This window comes from Bos indicus x Bos taurus, chromosome 17 (assembly GCF_003369695.1).
Source record: "Bos indicus x Bos taurus breed Angus x Brahman F1 hybrid chromosome 17, Bos_hybrid_MaternalHap_v2.0, whole genome shotgun sequence".
Lineage (NCBI taxonomy): Eukaryota > Metazoa > Chordata > Mammalia > Artiodactyla > Bovidae > Bos > Bos indicus x Bos taurus.
The window spans coordinates 64,893,003-64,906,041 of NC_040092.1; the positions used below are offsets into that span (position 1 = coordinate 64,893,003).

The 13,039-nt window shown below is 43.3% G+C and overlaps 1 protein-coding gene across 9 annotated transcripts in view; it reads left to right on the forward strand.

Annotated features, from left to right (window-relative positions):
• The window catches only part of DCLK2 (doublecortin like kinase 2), a 188,746-nt gene that overhangs the window by 12,368 nt on the left and 163,339 nt on the right, over window positions 1-13,039 (forward strand). For all 9 annotated transcript variants that reach the window (XR_003506140.1, XR_003506139.1, XM_027513415.1 and 6 more), the window contains exon 2: window positions 12,376-12,707. Coding sequence is in view for 7 of the 9 variants with exons in the window: in XM_027513415.1 (XP_027369216.1) it covers window positions 12,376-12,707 (332 nt within the window). In the remaining 2 variants the exon portion in view is untranslated. The remainder of the gene's footprint in view (window positions 1-12,375; window positions 12,708-13,039) is intronic.

Genomic DNA, 13,039 nt, shown 5'->3' on the forward strand with positions numbered 1-13,039 from the left:
TTCTGTTCTGACTGCATGGCTCCTAGTTGTGGCATGCAGACTTCTATTTAGCTGTGACACAGGGACTCAGTAGTTGTGGTACACGAGCTCAGCTATCCCACGGCATGTTGGATCTTAATTCCCTAACCAGGGATCGAACCCATGTCCTCTGCGTTGGAACGTGGATTTTTAACCACTACGACTCCAGGGAGGTCCCCTAGATGGGCACATTTTGGTTTGAAGATCTCTTTCTCAGTATCCTTAAAACTGCAGCATTTCTCAAGCTTCTGGCAGTGTTGGGATAATTAAAATCGAAAACCAGTGTAACACCTAGCAGCCAAGTTGCAGAAACCCAGCACTGCCTTAGTTATTTTAAACACACTGTCACTTAAATATTTATTAAGGTAGATATACCTGTGCATATAGGTCTTAGACACCAGTACAACTAGACAAACACATTGATAACCTAAAAACCAACAAAACTGTATAACCAATAAAAATGCAAAATAGCGACATAAAGCTCCAGATACTATTTGCTTAAACTAAATTGTTCATGGTGCTGAACACTGATCAGGCTTGGTGTGCTGAGTTTCAGAATGCCTTGTGATGAGTCCGTTTTTCGCCACTAATGAACCTTCATTCTCACAGGGTAAAACTATGTCCTCTGGCCTTAACTCTCTGTGCACATGCTTTGTACGTAGAGTAAGTCCTCTTCCTCCTCTTTACCTCCCAGCAGAATTGCACAACTTGAGGCCAGAAGTGTGGAGGCTGTTTGCACAGAGTAGCCTGACTGTGCTTGCTTTAGAAATAGACATTCAGTTGTCCCAGATAGGACGGTGTAGGAATTTTAAGTCTTACCGTCAAATTAAGTGCAGAACTGGGAGTTCCCTGCTTGCCTAGTGGTTAGGGTTCTGGGCTTTTACTGCCAGTCCCTGGTCAGTGAATTGAGATCAAGTAAGCTGTGTAGCTCGGCCAAGATAAATAGGTACAGAATTAAAATTGCCCTGATGGATGCTTGTGGATTGTGGGGTATGGTTGGCTCAGGTTTGAGGAGCAAGAAGACAGATAATGGATTTGATCTGTGGGTTCCATCCTACCGGGACATTGTTGTTGTTGAGTTGCCAAGTTATGTCTGACTGTTTGTAGAGATTAGGCTTATTTTTTGTTTCCCCAGCTTTAAGGCTTTTTGGTTTGTGAGAAGCATTTTTGTTTTTACTTTTACATGATTTCTTTGGTCTTATGTTAACTTCTCCCAGATTTCCATGGTGAAACGTGGAGTTGGACCTGCTTCCTCCTAGATATTCTGATGTTCGGCGTGGCTTTTCCGCCCCTTCTGCGGTGGAGGGTACACAGGCCGTGCCCCCGGATGTCACTCTGGGAGGTTGTCTGCGGCCGTCTGCCTTCAGATGTGCTGAGGTGCACTGGTCTTGGCGGTGAAGGACCTCATTCTGTGCCCTCAGCCCTGCCCTGCGGGAAAGCCTCTTATTCATTTTGTGAAGGTAGCCGCAATGGTCCGGCATCCGGGTGAGAGCCGTGAGTTTTGTGTCACTTTTCCGGTTCACATAAGTTTAAATTCTGAACGTTATATGGTTTCGGTAGAAAACCCAATTAAGCTGTTTGCCGTGACAGGGTAGCAAGTCAGTCTTACTTTTCCTTACTCTGTATTTTTCTTAACCAGCTGGGTGTGGGAACTTATCTTTGGTGTGGTTTAGATGGAGATACTCACGTTATTTCTGATGAGGGCATGGCAACCCACTCCAGTATTCTTGCCTGGAGAATCCATATGGACGGAGGAGCCTCGAGGGTCGCAAAGAGTAAGCCACGACTGAGCAGCTAAGCACAGCACTCACTTTATTACCCACCCCCAGGACAGTCTCACAAATGTTGTACTTGATTAAGGACATCAAATCATCTTATAGATGCTACATACCCAAGTTTATTTTTCTTGGTTACATTCCTTTATGTAATTTTTTTTCCCTCAAGTTTGGAAGTTGGGAAAGAATTTAGGTTTCTAAGATTTTTTTGGTGATATTGGACCTAAAGTGTCAGCCATAGTTTTTCTTTTCTTTCCTCTTCTTTGTTACCATTTTTAAATCTGTGTGGGGGGGGCGGGGAGGGGGGAGGTTTTCTTTAAGCTTGATGAATCCTTGCACTTTAGACTTGTAAACAAGTTTTCTTTTTCATCATGAAGTTCATTGCTTGCTTCTCCCAGAGTTAGGTATAGTCTCAGTGTCCAAGTTTTGTGTACCTGAGTTTCTGCCACGAATGTCAAATAGTTTGTAAATATAGCTAATTAATGTTGTTAGACAGTTAATGTAAATATTTTAACAGAGGTGGGTAGGAGACTTTCATAGTAACTGGTAGGGCTAAAACGTAGTGTTGTGGAACTTCCAACTGTGAATTTGCATTTAGCTGTTTACAATTTGTAACAGTAAGTGGCTCAATGGTAAAGAATCTTCTTGCCAATGCAGGAGACATGGGTTTGATCCCTGGATCGGGAAGATCCCCTGGAGAAGGAACTGGCAACCCACTCCAGTATTCTTGCCTGGGAAATCCCTTGGACAGAGGAGCCTGGTCGGCCACAGTCCACGGGGTTGCAAAGGAGTCAGACCCGATTTAGCAACTAAGCAACAGAAAACAGTAAGTGACATTTTAAATGTTGAGGAGTTACTGTAATTTAGCTTTTAAAATATATTTCATGTATAATTCACACAAAAACACGTATGCACACATTTCATTGATTGAAAGACACATTTATTGGGGGCCTCCTTGATGGTTCCAACGATGAAGAATCTGACTGCAATGCAGGAGACCCAGGTTCCATCCCTGTGTTGGGAAGATCACCTGGAGAAGGAAATGGCAACCCCTGCAATATTCTTGCCTGGAGAATCCCATGGACAGAGGAGCCTAGTGGGCTGTGGTCCATAGGGTTGTGGAGAGTCAGACATTTCTGAGCAACTAACACTTTGACTTAAATTTATTGGAGTGAAAACGTGTCACGGTCTGAAATGAAAACATTTCGGTAGGTACTAGGCAGCCCTCCCAGCCTGCTTGTCTTCCTCTGCGCCGTAGGTTGCCCTCTGAGGGGCTTTTGTGACCTGAGAGTGTCTCGGACCACACGTGATGTCCATTAGGAGCCTGGCCCGGGCCTTTCATGGTCATTCCATATCAGCACCTACACTATGCAAATGTTTAACCCAGGAGCAATGCAGATCCAAACCGTGAGGTGTGCAGGTTTGCTCTGGAAATACGCGTCTTCATCATGACTTTGACAAACGTGTTTTGGGCGCCTCCTATGTACCAGGTGCTGGGCTAGGTGTGGGGAATGTGAAGAGGCGGGTGCCGCTGTTTCAGGGAGCTTCTGGTCTGGGCAGTGGCTTGTAACCAGATTGTGTTTGAAGTCAACTGTGAAATTAAGAAGCCTTTCTCACATACTCTGGTCACACGTTCCAGTGTTTCTGGTTCAGAAGAACTGTGGTGAGGCCTGGGTGTCTGGGTTCTACAATAAAACCATCACACACAAAAGAAATTCTCCCCTGAGGACCAGCAGAAGAGACAGATAAAGAACAAATGATTATGAGAGGTGGGCACACTGTAGACTCCAGATACAGTAAATACACCGAAGAGTGACATAATTTAAAAAATTTTGAAACTTATCTATAGAAAATTCATAAAACGTACATGTATAGCCCAGTGAGTTATTACGAAGTGAACACCTTTGTGACTCCTATCAAGAAATAGAGTAGTGGGAGTCCTCTGGCTGGCTAGTGCTTGCACCGCCGGGGCCCTGGTTCAGTCCCTCGTTAGGAAACTAAGACCCTGCAAGACGCATGGCACGGAGAGAAAAGCAGCAGGATGGTGCCAGCATCCGAGAGGCGCTCGCTGTGTCCCTTCCTAGTCCCTTCCTAGTCACAGTAGTCCGACGCCTGCTTCTCTTTGTGCTTCTACCGCAGATGAGGGCATCGCTAATCAGTATAGTTCAATTTTATTTGTTTTGAGTTTAAAGAAATAAAATCCTATTGCATTCTATTCTTTTTTCATCTTTTGCTCACTATTTGTAAAATTCATCCAAATTGTTGTATGTAGCTCGTTTGTTCATTTCATCACTGCATCAGTCAGTTCAGTTCAGTCGCTCAGTCGTGTCCGACTCTTTGGGACCCCATGAATCGCAGCACGCCAGGCCTCCCTGTCCATCACCAACTCCCGGAGTTCACTCAAACTCACGTCCATCGAGTCGGTGATGCCATCCAGCCATCTCATCCTCTGTTGTCCCCTTCTCCTCCTGCCCCCAATCCCTCCCAGCATCAGAGTCTTTTCCAATGAGGCAACTCTTTGCATGAGGTGGCCAAAGTACTGGAGTTTCAGCTTTAGCATCATTCCTTCCAAAGAAATTCCAGGGCTGATCTCCTTCAGAATGGACTGGTTGGATCTCCTTGCAGTCCAAGGGACTCTCAAGAGTCTTCTCCAACACCACAGTTCAAAAGCATCAGTTCTTCTGTGCTCAGCCTTCTTCACAGTCCAACTCTCACATCCATACATGACCACAGGAAAAACCATAGCCTGGACTAGACGAACCTTTGTTGGCAAACTAATGTCTCTGCTTTTCAATATGCTATCTAGGTTGGTCATAACTTGTCTTCCAAGGAGTAAGCGTCTTTCAATTTCATGGCTGCAGTCACCATCTGCAGTGATTTTGGAGCCCAGAAAAGTAAAGTCTGACACTGTTTCCACTGTTTCCCCATCTATTTCCCATGAATTGATGGGACTGGATGCCATGATCTTAGTTTTCTGAATATTGAGTTTTAAGCCAGCTTTTTCACTCTCCACTTTCACTTTCATCAAGAGGCTTTTTAGTTCCTCTTCACTTTCTGCCATAAGGGTGGTGTCGTCTGCATGTCTGAGGTTATGGATATTTCTCCTGGCAATCTTGATTCCAGCTTGTGCTTCTTTCTTCCAGCCCAGCGTTTCTCATGATGTACTCTGCATATAAGGTAAATAAGCAGGATGACAATATACAGCCTTGACGTACTCCTTTTCCTATTTGGAACCAGTCTGTTGTTCCATGTCCAGTTCTAACTGTTGCTTCCTGACCTGCATACAAATTTCTCAAGAGGCAGGTGAGGTGGTCTGGTATTCCCATCTCTTTCAGAATTTTCCACAGTTTATTGTGATCTACACAGTCAAAGGCTTTGGCATAGTCAATAAAGCAGAAATAGATGTTTTTCTGGAACTCTCTTGCTTTTTCCATGATCCAGCGGATGTTGGCAATCTGATCTCTGGTTCCTCTGCCTTTTCTAAAACCAGCTTGAACATCTGGAAGTTCACGGTTCACATATTGCTGAAGCCTGGCTTGGAGAATTTTGAGCATTATATTACCAGCATGTGAGATGGGTGCAATTGTGCGGTAGTTTGAGCATTCTTTGGCATTGCCTTTCTTTGGGATTGGAATGAAAACTGACCTTTTCCAGTCCTGTGGCCACTGCTGAGTTTTCAAGATTTGCTGGCATATTGAGTGCAGCACTTTCACAGCATCATCTTTCAGAATTTGGGATAGCTCAACTGGAATTCCATCACCTCCACTAGCTTTGTTTGTAGTGATGCTTTCTAAGGCCCACTTGATTTCACATTCCAGGATGTCTGGCTCTAGGTGAGTGATCACACCATTGTGATTATCTTGGTCGTGAAGATCTTTTTTGTACAGTTCTTCTGTGTATTCTTGCCACCTCTTCTTAATATCTTCTGCTTCTGTTAGGTCCATACTATTTCTGTCCTTTATGGAGCCCATCTTTGCAAATGTTCCCTTGGTATCTCTAATTTTCTTGAAGAGATTTCTAGTTTTTCCCATTCTGTTATTTTCCTCTATTTCTTTGCACTGATCGATGAGGAAGGCTTTCTTATCTCTGCTTGCTATTCTTTGGAACTCTGCATTCAGATGCTTATATCTTTTCTTTTCTCCTTTGCTTTTCACTTCTCTTCCTTTCACAGCTATATGTAAGACCTCCTCAAACAGCCATTTTGCTTTTTTGCCTTCAGAAGACATCAAGTGACCTTACAATATGTGCTGTGCTTGTGGCAGGAGAGAAATGCTTGGGGTTAGGGCATGTCAGCCAGGGGGGTGCAGGAAGCAGAGGTGCTGCTGCAGGGGCTTACGAGCAAAGTGTGGGTGAGGAAGTGGGGGAGGCAGATGAGGACTGTCTAGCTGGGCACTGTGTGTGTTGGTTGCTCAGTCGTGCCCAACTGTGTGTGACCCCATGTGTGCAGCCCACCAGGCTCCTCTGTCCATGGGATTCTCCAGGCCAGAATACTGGAGTGGGTTTCCATGCCCTTCTCCAGGGGATCTTTCCAACCCAGGGATCGAACCCAGGTCTCCTGCATTGCAGGCAGATTCTTTACTGTCTGAGCTACCAGGGAGTGAATGGAACCCAAAGCGCATCAGGTAGAGGGGGACAGGGAATGAAGGGGGGAGGATTTGTGTGTGGTAAGGTCGGAGACACTTGTGTATAATCCTGTGTAAACAAAGAAGAATGTGCCTGACCTGAAACCTCAGCATGAGGGGCAGGAAGGATCCAAATGTTGGGCAAGGGGCGTAATATTGAATGGGAGGAGAGTGCCCTTGTCACCAAGACGGGAAAGGAGGCGAGAGAATTAGCACAGACTCATTGGAAAAGACTGATGCTGGGAAGGATTGAGGGCAGGAGGAAAAGGGGACAACAGAGGATGAGATGGCTGGATGGCATCACCAACTCGATGAACGTGAGTTTGGGTGAACTCCGGGAGTTGGTGATGGACAGGGAGGCCTGGCGTGCTGCGATTCATGGGGTTGCAAAGAGTCGGACATGCCTGAGCAACTGAATTGAACTGAACTGAAGTATGTCTGTAAGAGATGGAGGTGTTCGGAGAGGAAGAGTTTGGAAAATTCCTAGCTTCTTGCCTTTTAAAGAGGAGGCGGTTCATTTGATTAAGGATGAAAGTTAGTAGTTAACAGGTACCCAGGTTACATTACACAGCTGGTGACGGTCGGTCTGTCATCCTGCTCAGCGTGAAGTTATAGGGAGCATCTCTGAACAGATGTCAGTGGTAAGAAGCCGCAGCCACGCCTCCAGAGAGAGGTAGAATTTGGAAATCTTTCTGTTCTGCACTGTGCTTGAAAACAGTTAGGGTGTTGTGTAAACCACCTCCTGTTTCTACCCATCCTACTACACAGAAAACGAATCCTTAAAAAGAAAGGTTCATTGAGGTATAGTCAACTAACAGTATTAGTTTCAGGCATATGGCTTAGTGATTGAATACTTTTGCAGATTACACACCATACAATATTATCGTAAAACGTTGGCTTTATTCCTTGTGGTGCATCTCACAGTCCTGTGACTGACTTTCTAACTGGTAGTTTGTAACTGTTAATCCTCTTCATCTATTTTGCCCCTTTCCCAACTCCTCTCCCCTCTGATGACCACTGGTTTGTTCTCTGTATACAAATCCTCTTCTATATAGTATTCTTGTGATCATCATTTGTCACATGATTTCCCACCAGTGTGTTATGGTCCAAGAACTGTTGTTAGAGACAGATTGTAAATATGTCTGAGTGTGCGTATGTATCTCAGTTCTCTCCAGCTAACAACCACCAGGAGCATACCCAGAGCTGAGCTGAGTTTCCCACTCACGGCAGCAGGCAGGAGTGGACCCCACAGAACGCCTTAGGGCAACTCAGGAGGGGGCATGACAGCTGCCATGGAAAGTGGGCTTTGGGTGCATGATTTCAGGGAGGTTCTAGGGAAGCAGGGACTCATTCTGTATTGGGTGTTGTCAGAAGAAGGGCAATTCTGTGACTCAGTGTCTTACTAAATGTTATAGTGAGGGCAGACGACTGAGGGAAAAGCTACAGTTGGTGAAGAAGTGGCAGTCACCGAGTGACCTGTTTGTGTCACTCTGTCACCTCGGAGTGGCTTCATTTGATACAGATATTCTGTGAAGTGATATCCACAGAGGAACACAGGTTGGACCATCTCAGACCAGACCCTGAGATCCAGCTGTGACTGTCAGACCAATTCTGACCATCCTCGGGGATGGCTTTATTTTTGATATATCCATGTATGATATTTAGGTATATACATAACACGTTTATAACCTTCATTTTAAAAGAGATGTTTATTCCTTGTTTTGGTGAGTGTGTAATGTGTCTTGGTAAAAGTTTAAAAGATTCTCTGACAAGTTAGGGGAACAAGGTCGCGAGGAAAGAAGCGCCCGGTTTGCAGCCGCCGTTTCTTCCACCTTCAGTCTCTGCATCTTTCGCAGAGCTTCCAGCAGCGCTGTGCGGGGACAGAGCATCCAGAGTTCACATCCTCTGTGGCCCATAGGAGCCACTATGAAGACGGTCCACGGAAGAATATACCACTTTCAGTGGAAAGCAAGTGGAGGTTTCTAGCTATGATGACTTGGTTCTTTGGGTTTGGATTGCTGTACCTTTCTTAATAGTAAGATATCAACCACTTAAAAAATGATCAATGAGACAGAGGAGGAGCATATTAAGAGGCGGAAGAGAAGCCTTCCAAATCTTTGGGTTTGGATTGCTGTACCTTTCTTAATAGTAAGACATCAACCACTTAAAAAATAATCAATGAGACAGAGGAGGAGCATATTAAGAGGTGGAAGAGGAGCATATTAAGAGGTGGAATCTCTTAAAAGGATCAAACCCTTGAACTCAGCATCCTAAATATGTTTGTGAATAAACTTATGGCATAAATCCTTAACGCCTCTTCTCTGGAATATGAAAGTGAAACTAAAGTCGCTCAGTCGTGTCCAGCTGTTTGCGGCCCTGTGGACTGCCGCCCGCCAGGCTCCTCTGTCCGTGGGGATTCTCCAGGCAAGAGTACTAGAGTGGGGTGCCAGTTCCTTCTCCAGGAGATCCTCCCAACCCAGGGATTGAACCTGTGTCTCACACATTGCGGGTAGACTCTTTACTGTCTGAGCTACCAGGGATGATAATTGAGCATGTGCTTATTACATTTTATTTGGGTAATATTACGTTACTACTTTCTTAATTAATATGTGATTTAAAAGGAAAAACAATTCTCTCACAATGTAGCATTTTATCCATATACCAGGGTTCATTACTTGAGGATATACTTTTTCAGCTGTGTCATTAGCATAAAATGCACTGCCGTTTGGAAAACTTGTTTTCTCTCTGGAGAATGTGTAGGAAACAGAAGATTCTTCCACTGACCCAGGGGGGAAGTAGGTGGTGAGGAGGGATGTTTTTAGTATTTAGAAGGTTAATACGACATTGTACAGCAGTGATGCTCCAATAAACTCCTTTTCTTGGTATTTATTTATTTTGGTTGTGAGGAGTCTTGGTTGCTGTGCACAGGCTTTCTCTAGTTGCGAGGAGCGGGGGCTGCTCTCTAGCTGTGATGCACAGCTTCTCATTGCGGTGGCTCCCCCTGTTGCAGAGCATGGGCTCTAAGGCAGTGGGCTCAGCAGTTGCAGCCCTTGGGCTCCAGAGTGCTGGCTCAGTAGCTGTGGTGCACAGACTTGGTTGCTGTGTGGCGTATGGGATCTTCCTGGACTAGGGATTGAACCAGTGTCCCTTGCATTGCAGGGCAGATTCTTAACCACTGGAACACCAGGGAAGTCCAAAAGCTTTTTTTAAGAGAGAAACACTTAGAAGATAAAGCAGATGGAGCTTGATATCAGAATATAGTTTGTAGGGAAAACCGTAAGGGTGAGGGATGATGCCTAGGTCTCTGGCTGAGGATTGAATAGGAAGTGCTGTTCCTCACCAGGATGGGGAAAAAGGAAGAAGTGACACATTGGCAGGGGGGGTAACAAATTTTAAACAGAAATCCCTACAGAAGCATAAATCTGGTTGTTGGAAGACTGATTGCTTCTATTCAATCTTGTAGTTGCCTGGTGTCTAAAGAAGAATAAGGTTTTATTGTTTAATAGCAGGAACTATCACTGCCTTAGGAACCAAAATTTTTAAGTGCTTTTGTCCACATATTCTCTCCCTGTAGGCAGATCTGTGTAAATGACAGAACTGTAGTCAGGAGATTGTTTGATGGAGGGGAACCAGGGGCGGCTGGTTGAGGCATCTCAGTGGCTACTTTGTCAAGGTGTGACATCTGTATATAGGGATTTCTGTGTCCAGAATACAGAAACTCAGGGCTGACCTCAAAATCACGTCTTGAAACTTTGTGCTGAAATGCTGAGTGCCAAGGATGCCAAGCTGGGTTTGCTGCCATGGGGGCAGCTGTCATGTGAGCGGGTACCCGTGTGAACGATGAGGAGGGCGTCTGGGCTAAACAGAAGGGTGCTCTATGAACGGTCGTGTCTGCCATGGGTGCAGAACAGGATGAGGCTCTGTTCAGCGGGCTTTCATCAGGCCAGGTTCAGCACTTTACATATTCATTATAGAACTGGTCCACAAGTTTTTAACAGAAACATTATGAAGAAAGGAACAGAGAGGAAGGAAGTAAAAATTTATCAGTAACCACACACAAAATTGAGAGACAGGCTTTCTTTACCTGTTTTCATTCTGGCATTCTGAACTCGTGTAAAGAGGCAAAAGGAAAATGTAAAAGGCAGCTTTCCTGGTTGACATATCAGCTTTGCAGGGGCTAGTTTGATCAGGGTAGTCTGACGTACTAAATTAGTGCTTGTTTTGCCATTGCCATTTCTCTTTATGTTTCGAAAGACTCTCCACTAGCTGATTTCTTTGGCCTTAAAAAAGAACAATCCCTTTTTCTTGCTGAGATTCCTTCTTTTATCTTCCAACTTAATATTTTGGATCAAACATACAATTAAACTTTATCATAGATAAAAATAGTAAGTTTTTCAATGTGAGAATGGTTTTCTATATAAAATTAAAGCAGGATTGTAATGATTTATTTTAGCTCATGAATACTTGTATGTGATATATAGTTTCGTTTTACTAAGTTTACACTTACTTTTGAATTACATGCCATTTTCCCACATTGAGAAAAAAGATAAACCTACAGAGATGGAAAATCTCTAAATGGTGATGGTTGGGCTGGATTTCAGAGTATTGGTGAAGAAGTAACATTGAAGCCTGAGGCTGGTTCCCTAACTTTTCGTGGGCAGTGGCCCTTTAAACAGAAGACGCTGCTCCTCTTTTCAGATACATTTGTGTCTCATCTGTTTCTGAATTGTTCACATACCTTTGGGAATCTTTGTGTTCTCCATTAATTAAGACTTCAAAACATTCTGATACTAGTTAAAAATAATATTTGCATTAATATGTTTTCCTCAAGAATTCCCCTCTACTATTTTGGTTATTTTGCTTTTAGCATTTAAGGCTTGTATCATCTATTTAAAATGAGACCATTATATTACATATGTGAAAAAAGTTAATTCTTTTTGAATTAGAAGATACTTTAGAGAAAATCTTAACATGTAATCCTTTTACTTTTATACCAGAAAGTTGGGACTAAAAGAATTGGGTGACTTCTGAGTTTCCTGAGAGAAATATTGTGATTTTTTTTCAATATATAATTTTGGAACTTGAAATTAATGAACATTTGGATCAGTTTAACCAATTGAAAAATTATACAGTTGTTATGTTTACTTGCTAAAAATTAAGCCAAAGGCTACATGAATAATGAACACATCATTTTAACTAATAATCCTTCATTTAAGTAGACATTGAAAAGGGTATCTATTTAAACTAATTATTTTAAATTCGTTCTGCCATTAAGAAAAAAAATTCCTGTGGAATATTTCTTTGAGCTGACAAAACTCTAGCTTCATTTTTGTAGTTTCGTTAATTGAGTAAATGATCATATAACTGAATATAATTTAGTCAGCTCTGCAAATTTTGTAGAAATTTTTCTTGGAGGGCTGAAATACATAATTGGAAAGAGGAGGAAAACAGTTTTACTTCTTTATGTGAATATATTATCTTGTGATACCGTTATTTCTTCCAGAATGAGACATTAAAAATTAGTTAATGGACTTTTGTAAGCAAGGAGTACCTTAGAATTCACCTGGTTCAACAACTTCCCTTTAGAGACAAGCATGCTGAGAAGCAAAGAGCAGGAAATTCCCTGGTGGTCCAGTGGTTAGGACTCTGCACTTTCACTGCTGAGGGCGTGGGTTTGATCCCTGATCAGGGAAGTAAGGTCTCACAAGCCGCTCTATGCAGGGTGACATGTGACCAGAAAGAAACTCAGATCTTTAGTTTCTTTGTCCAGTACGTTTCACTCCGCACACATTATGAATAGCATCACACAAGATGCTATTAAAAAGAAAGGGCTGTGGGGAGAACGCTGAATCTGCTAAGTTGAAGAGTCACTCAATGGACTTACAGCATTTGTGCTTCATAGAAAATGCTTCTACGGTGGGAATAATTCCATTGATAAACCTGATTTTTTTTCTTTTTAGGTGAGAGTTATGTGTGCGCGTCAAATGAACCATTTCGCAAAGTGGACTACACCAAAAACGTTAATCCGAACTGGTCCGTGAATATCAAGGGTGGGGCCACCCGCTCGGCCCCTCCCTCCTCAGTGAAGAGCGAAGTAAAGGAAAGTAAAGATTTCATCAAGCCCAAATTAGTGACTGTGATTCGAAGTGGAGTGAAGCCTAGAAAAGCTGTGCGGATCCTCCTGAATAAGAAGACTGCTCACTCCTTCGAACAGGTCTTAACAGACATCACCGAAGCCATTAAGCTGGACTCGGGAGTGGTGAAGAGGCTCTGCACGCTGGACGGGAAGCAGGTAGGATGTTTCTAGCCCCACACACTCTAGCTTGCTTTTAAACCCTCTCTGTACCACAGGAGTTACCTAGTTAACAATATGAATGTCATAGCTCATTAGAAATGATTCTCCTAGTTGTACTTGTGAGGAGTGTGTGCGTGTGGGTCTTTATCATGAAAAATGATAAAGCAAGTGGCTTCCTTGTCTCTTTACCCAAGTATCTCAAAAGAGATGTAGAGAAATCTATCATAAACTTTTTGAAGTATAGTGTTACTGTTGTTTAGCAAAGTGATTCCGTTATACATATATATGTGTACACATTCTTTTTTAAATATTCTCTTCTGTTATGGTTT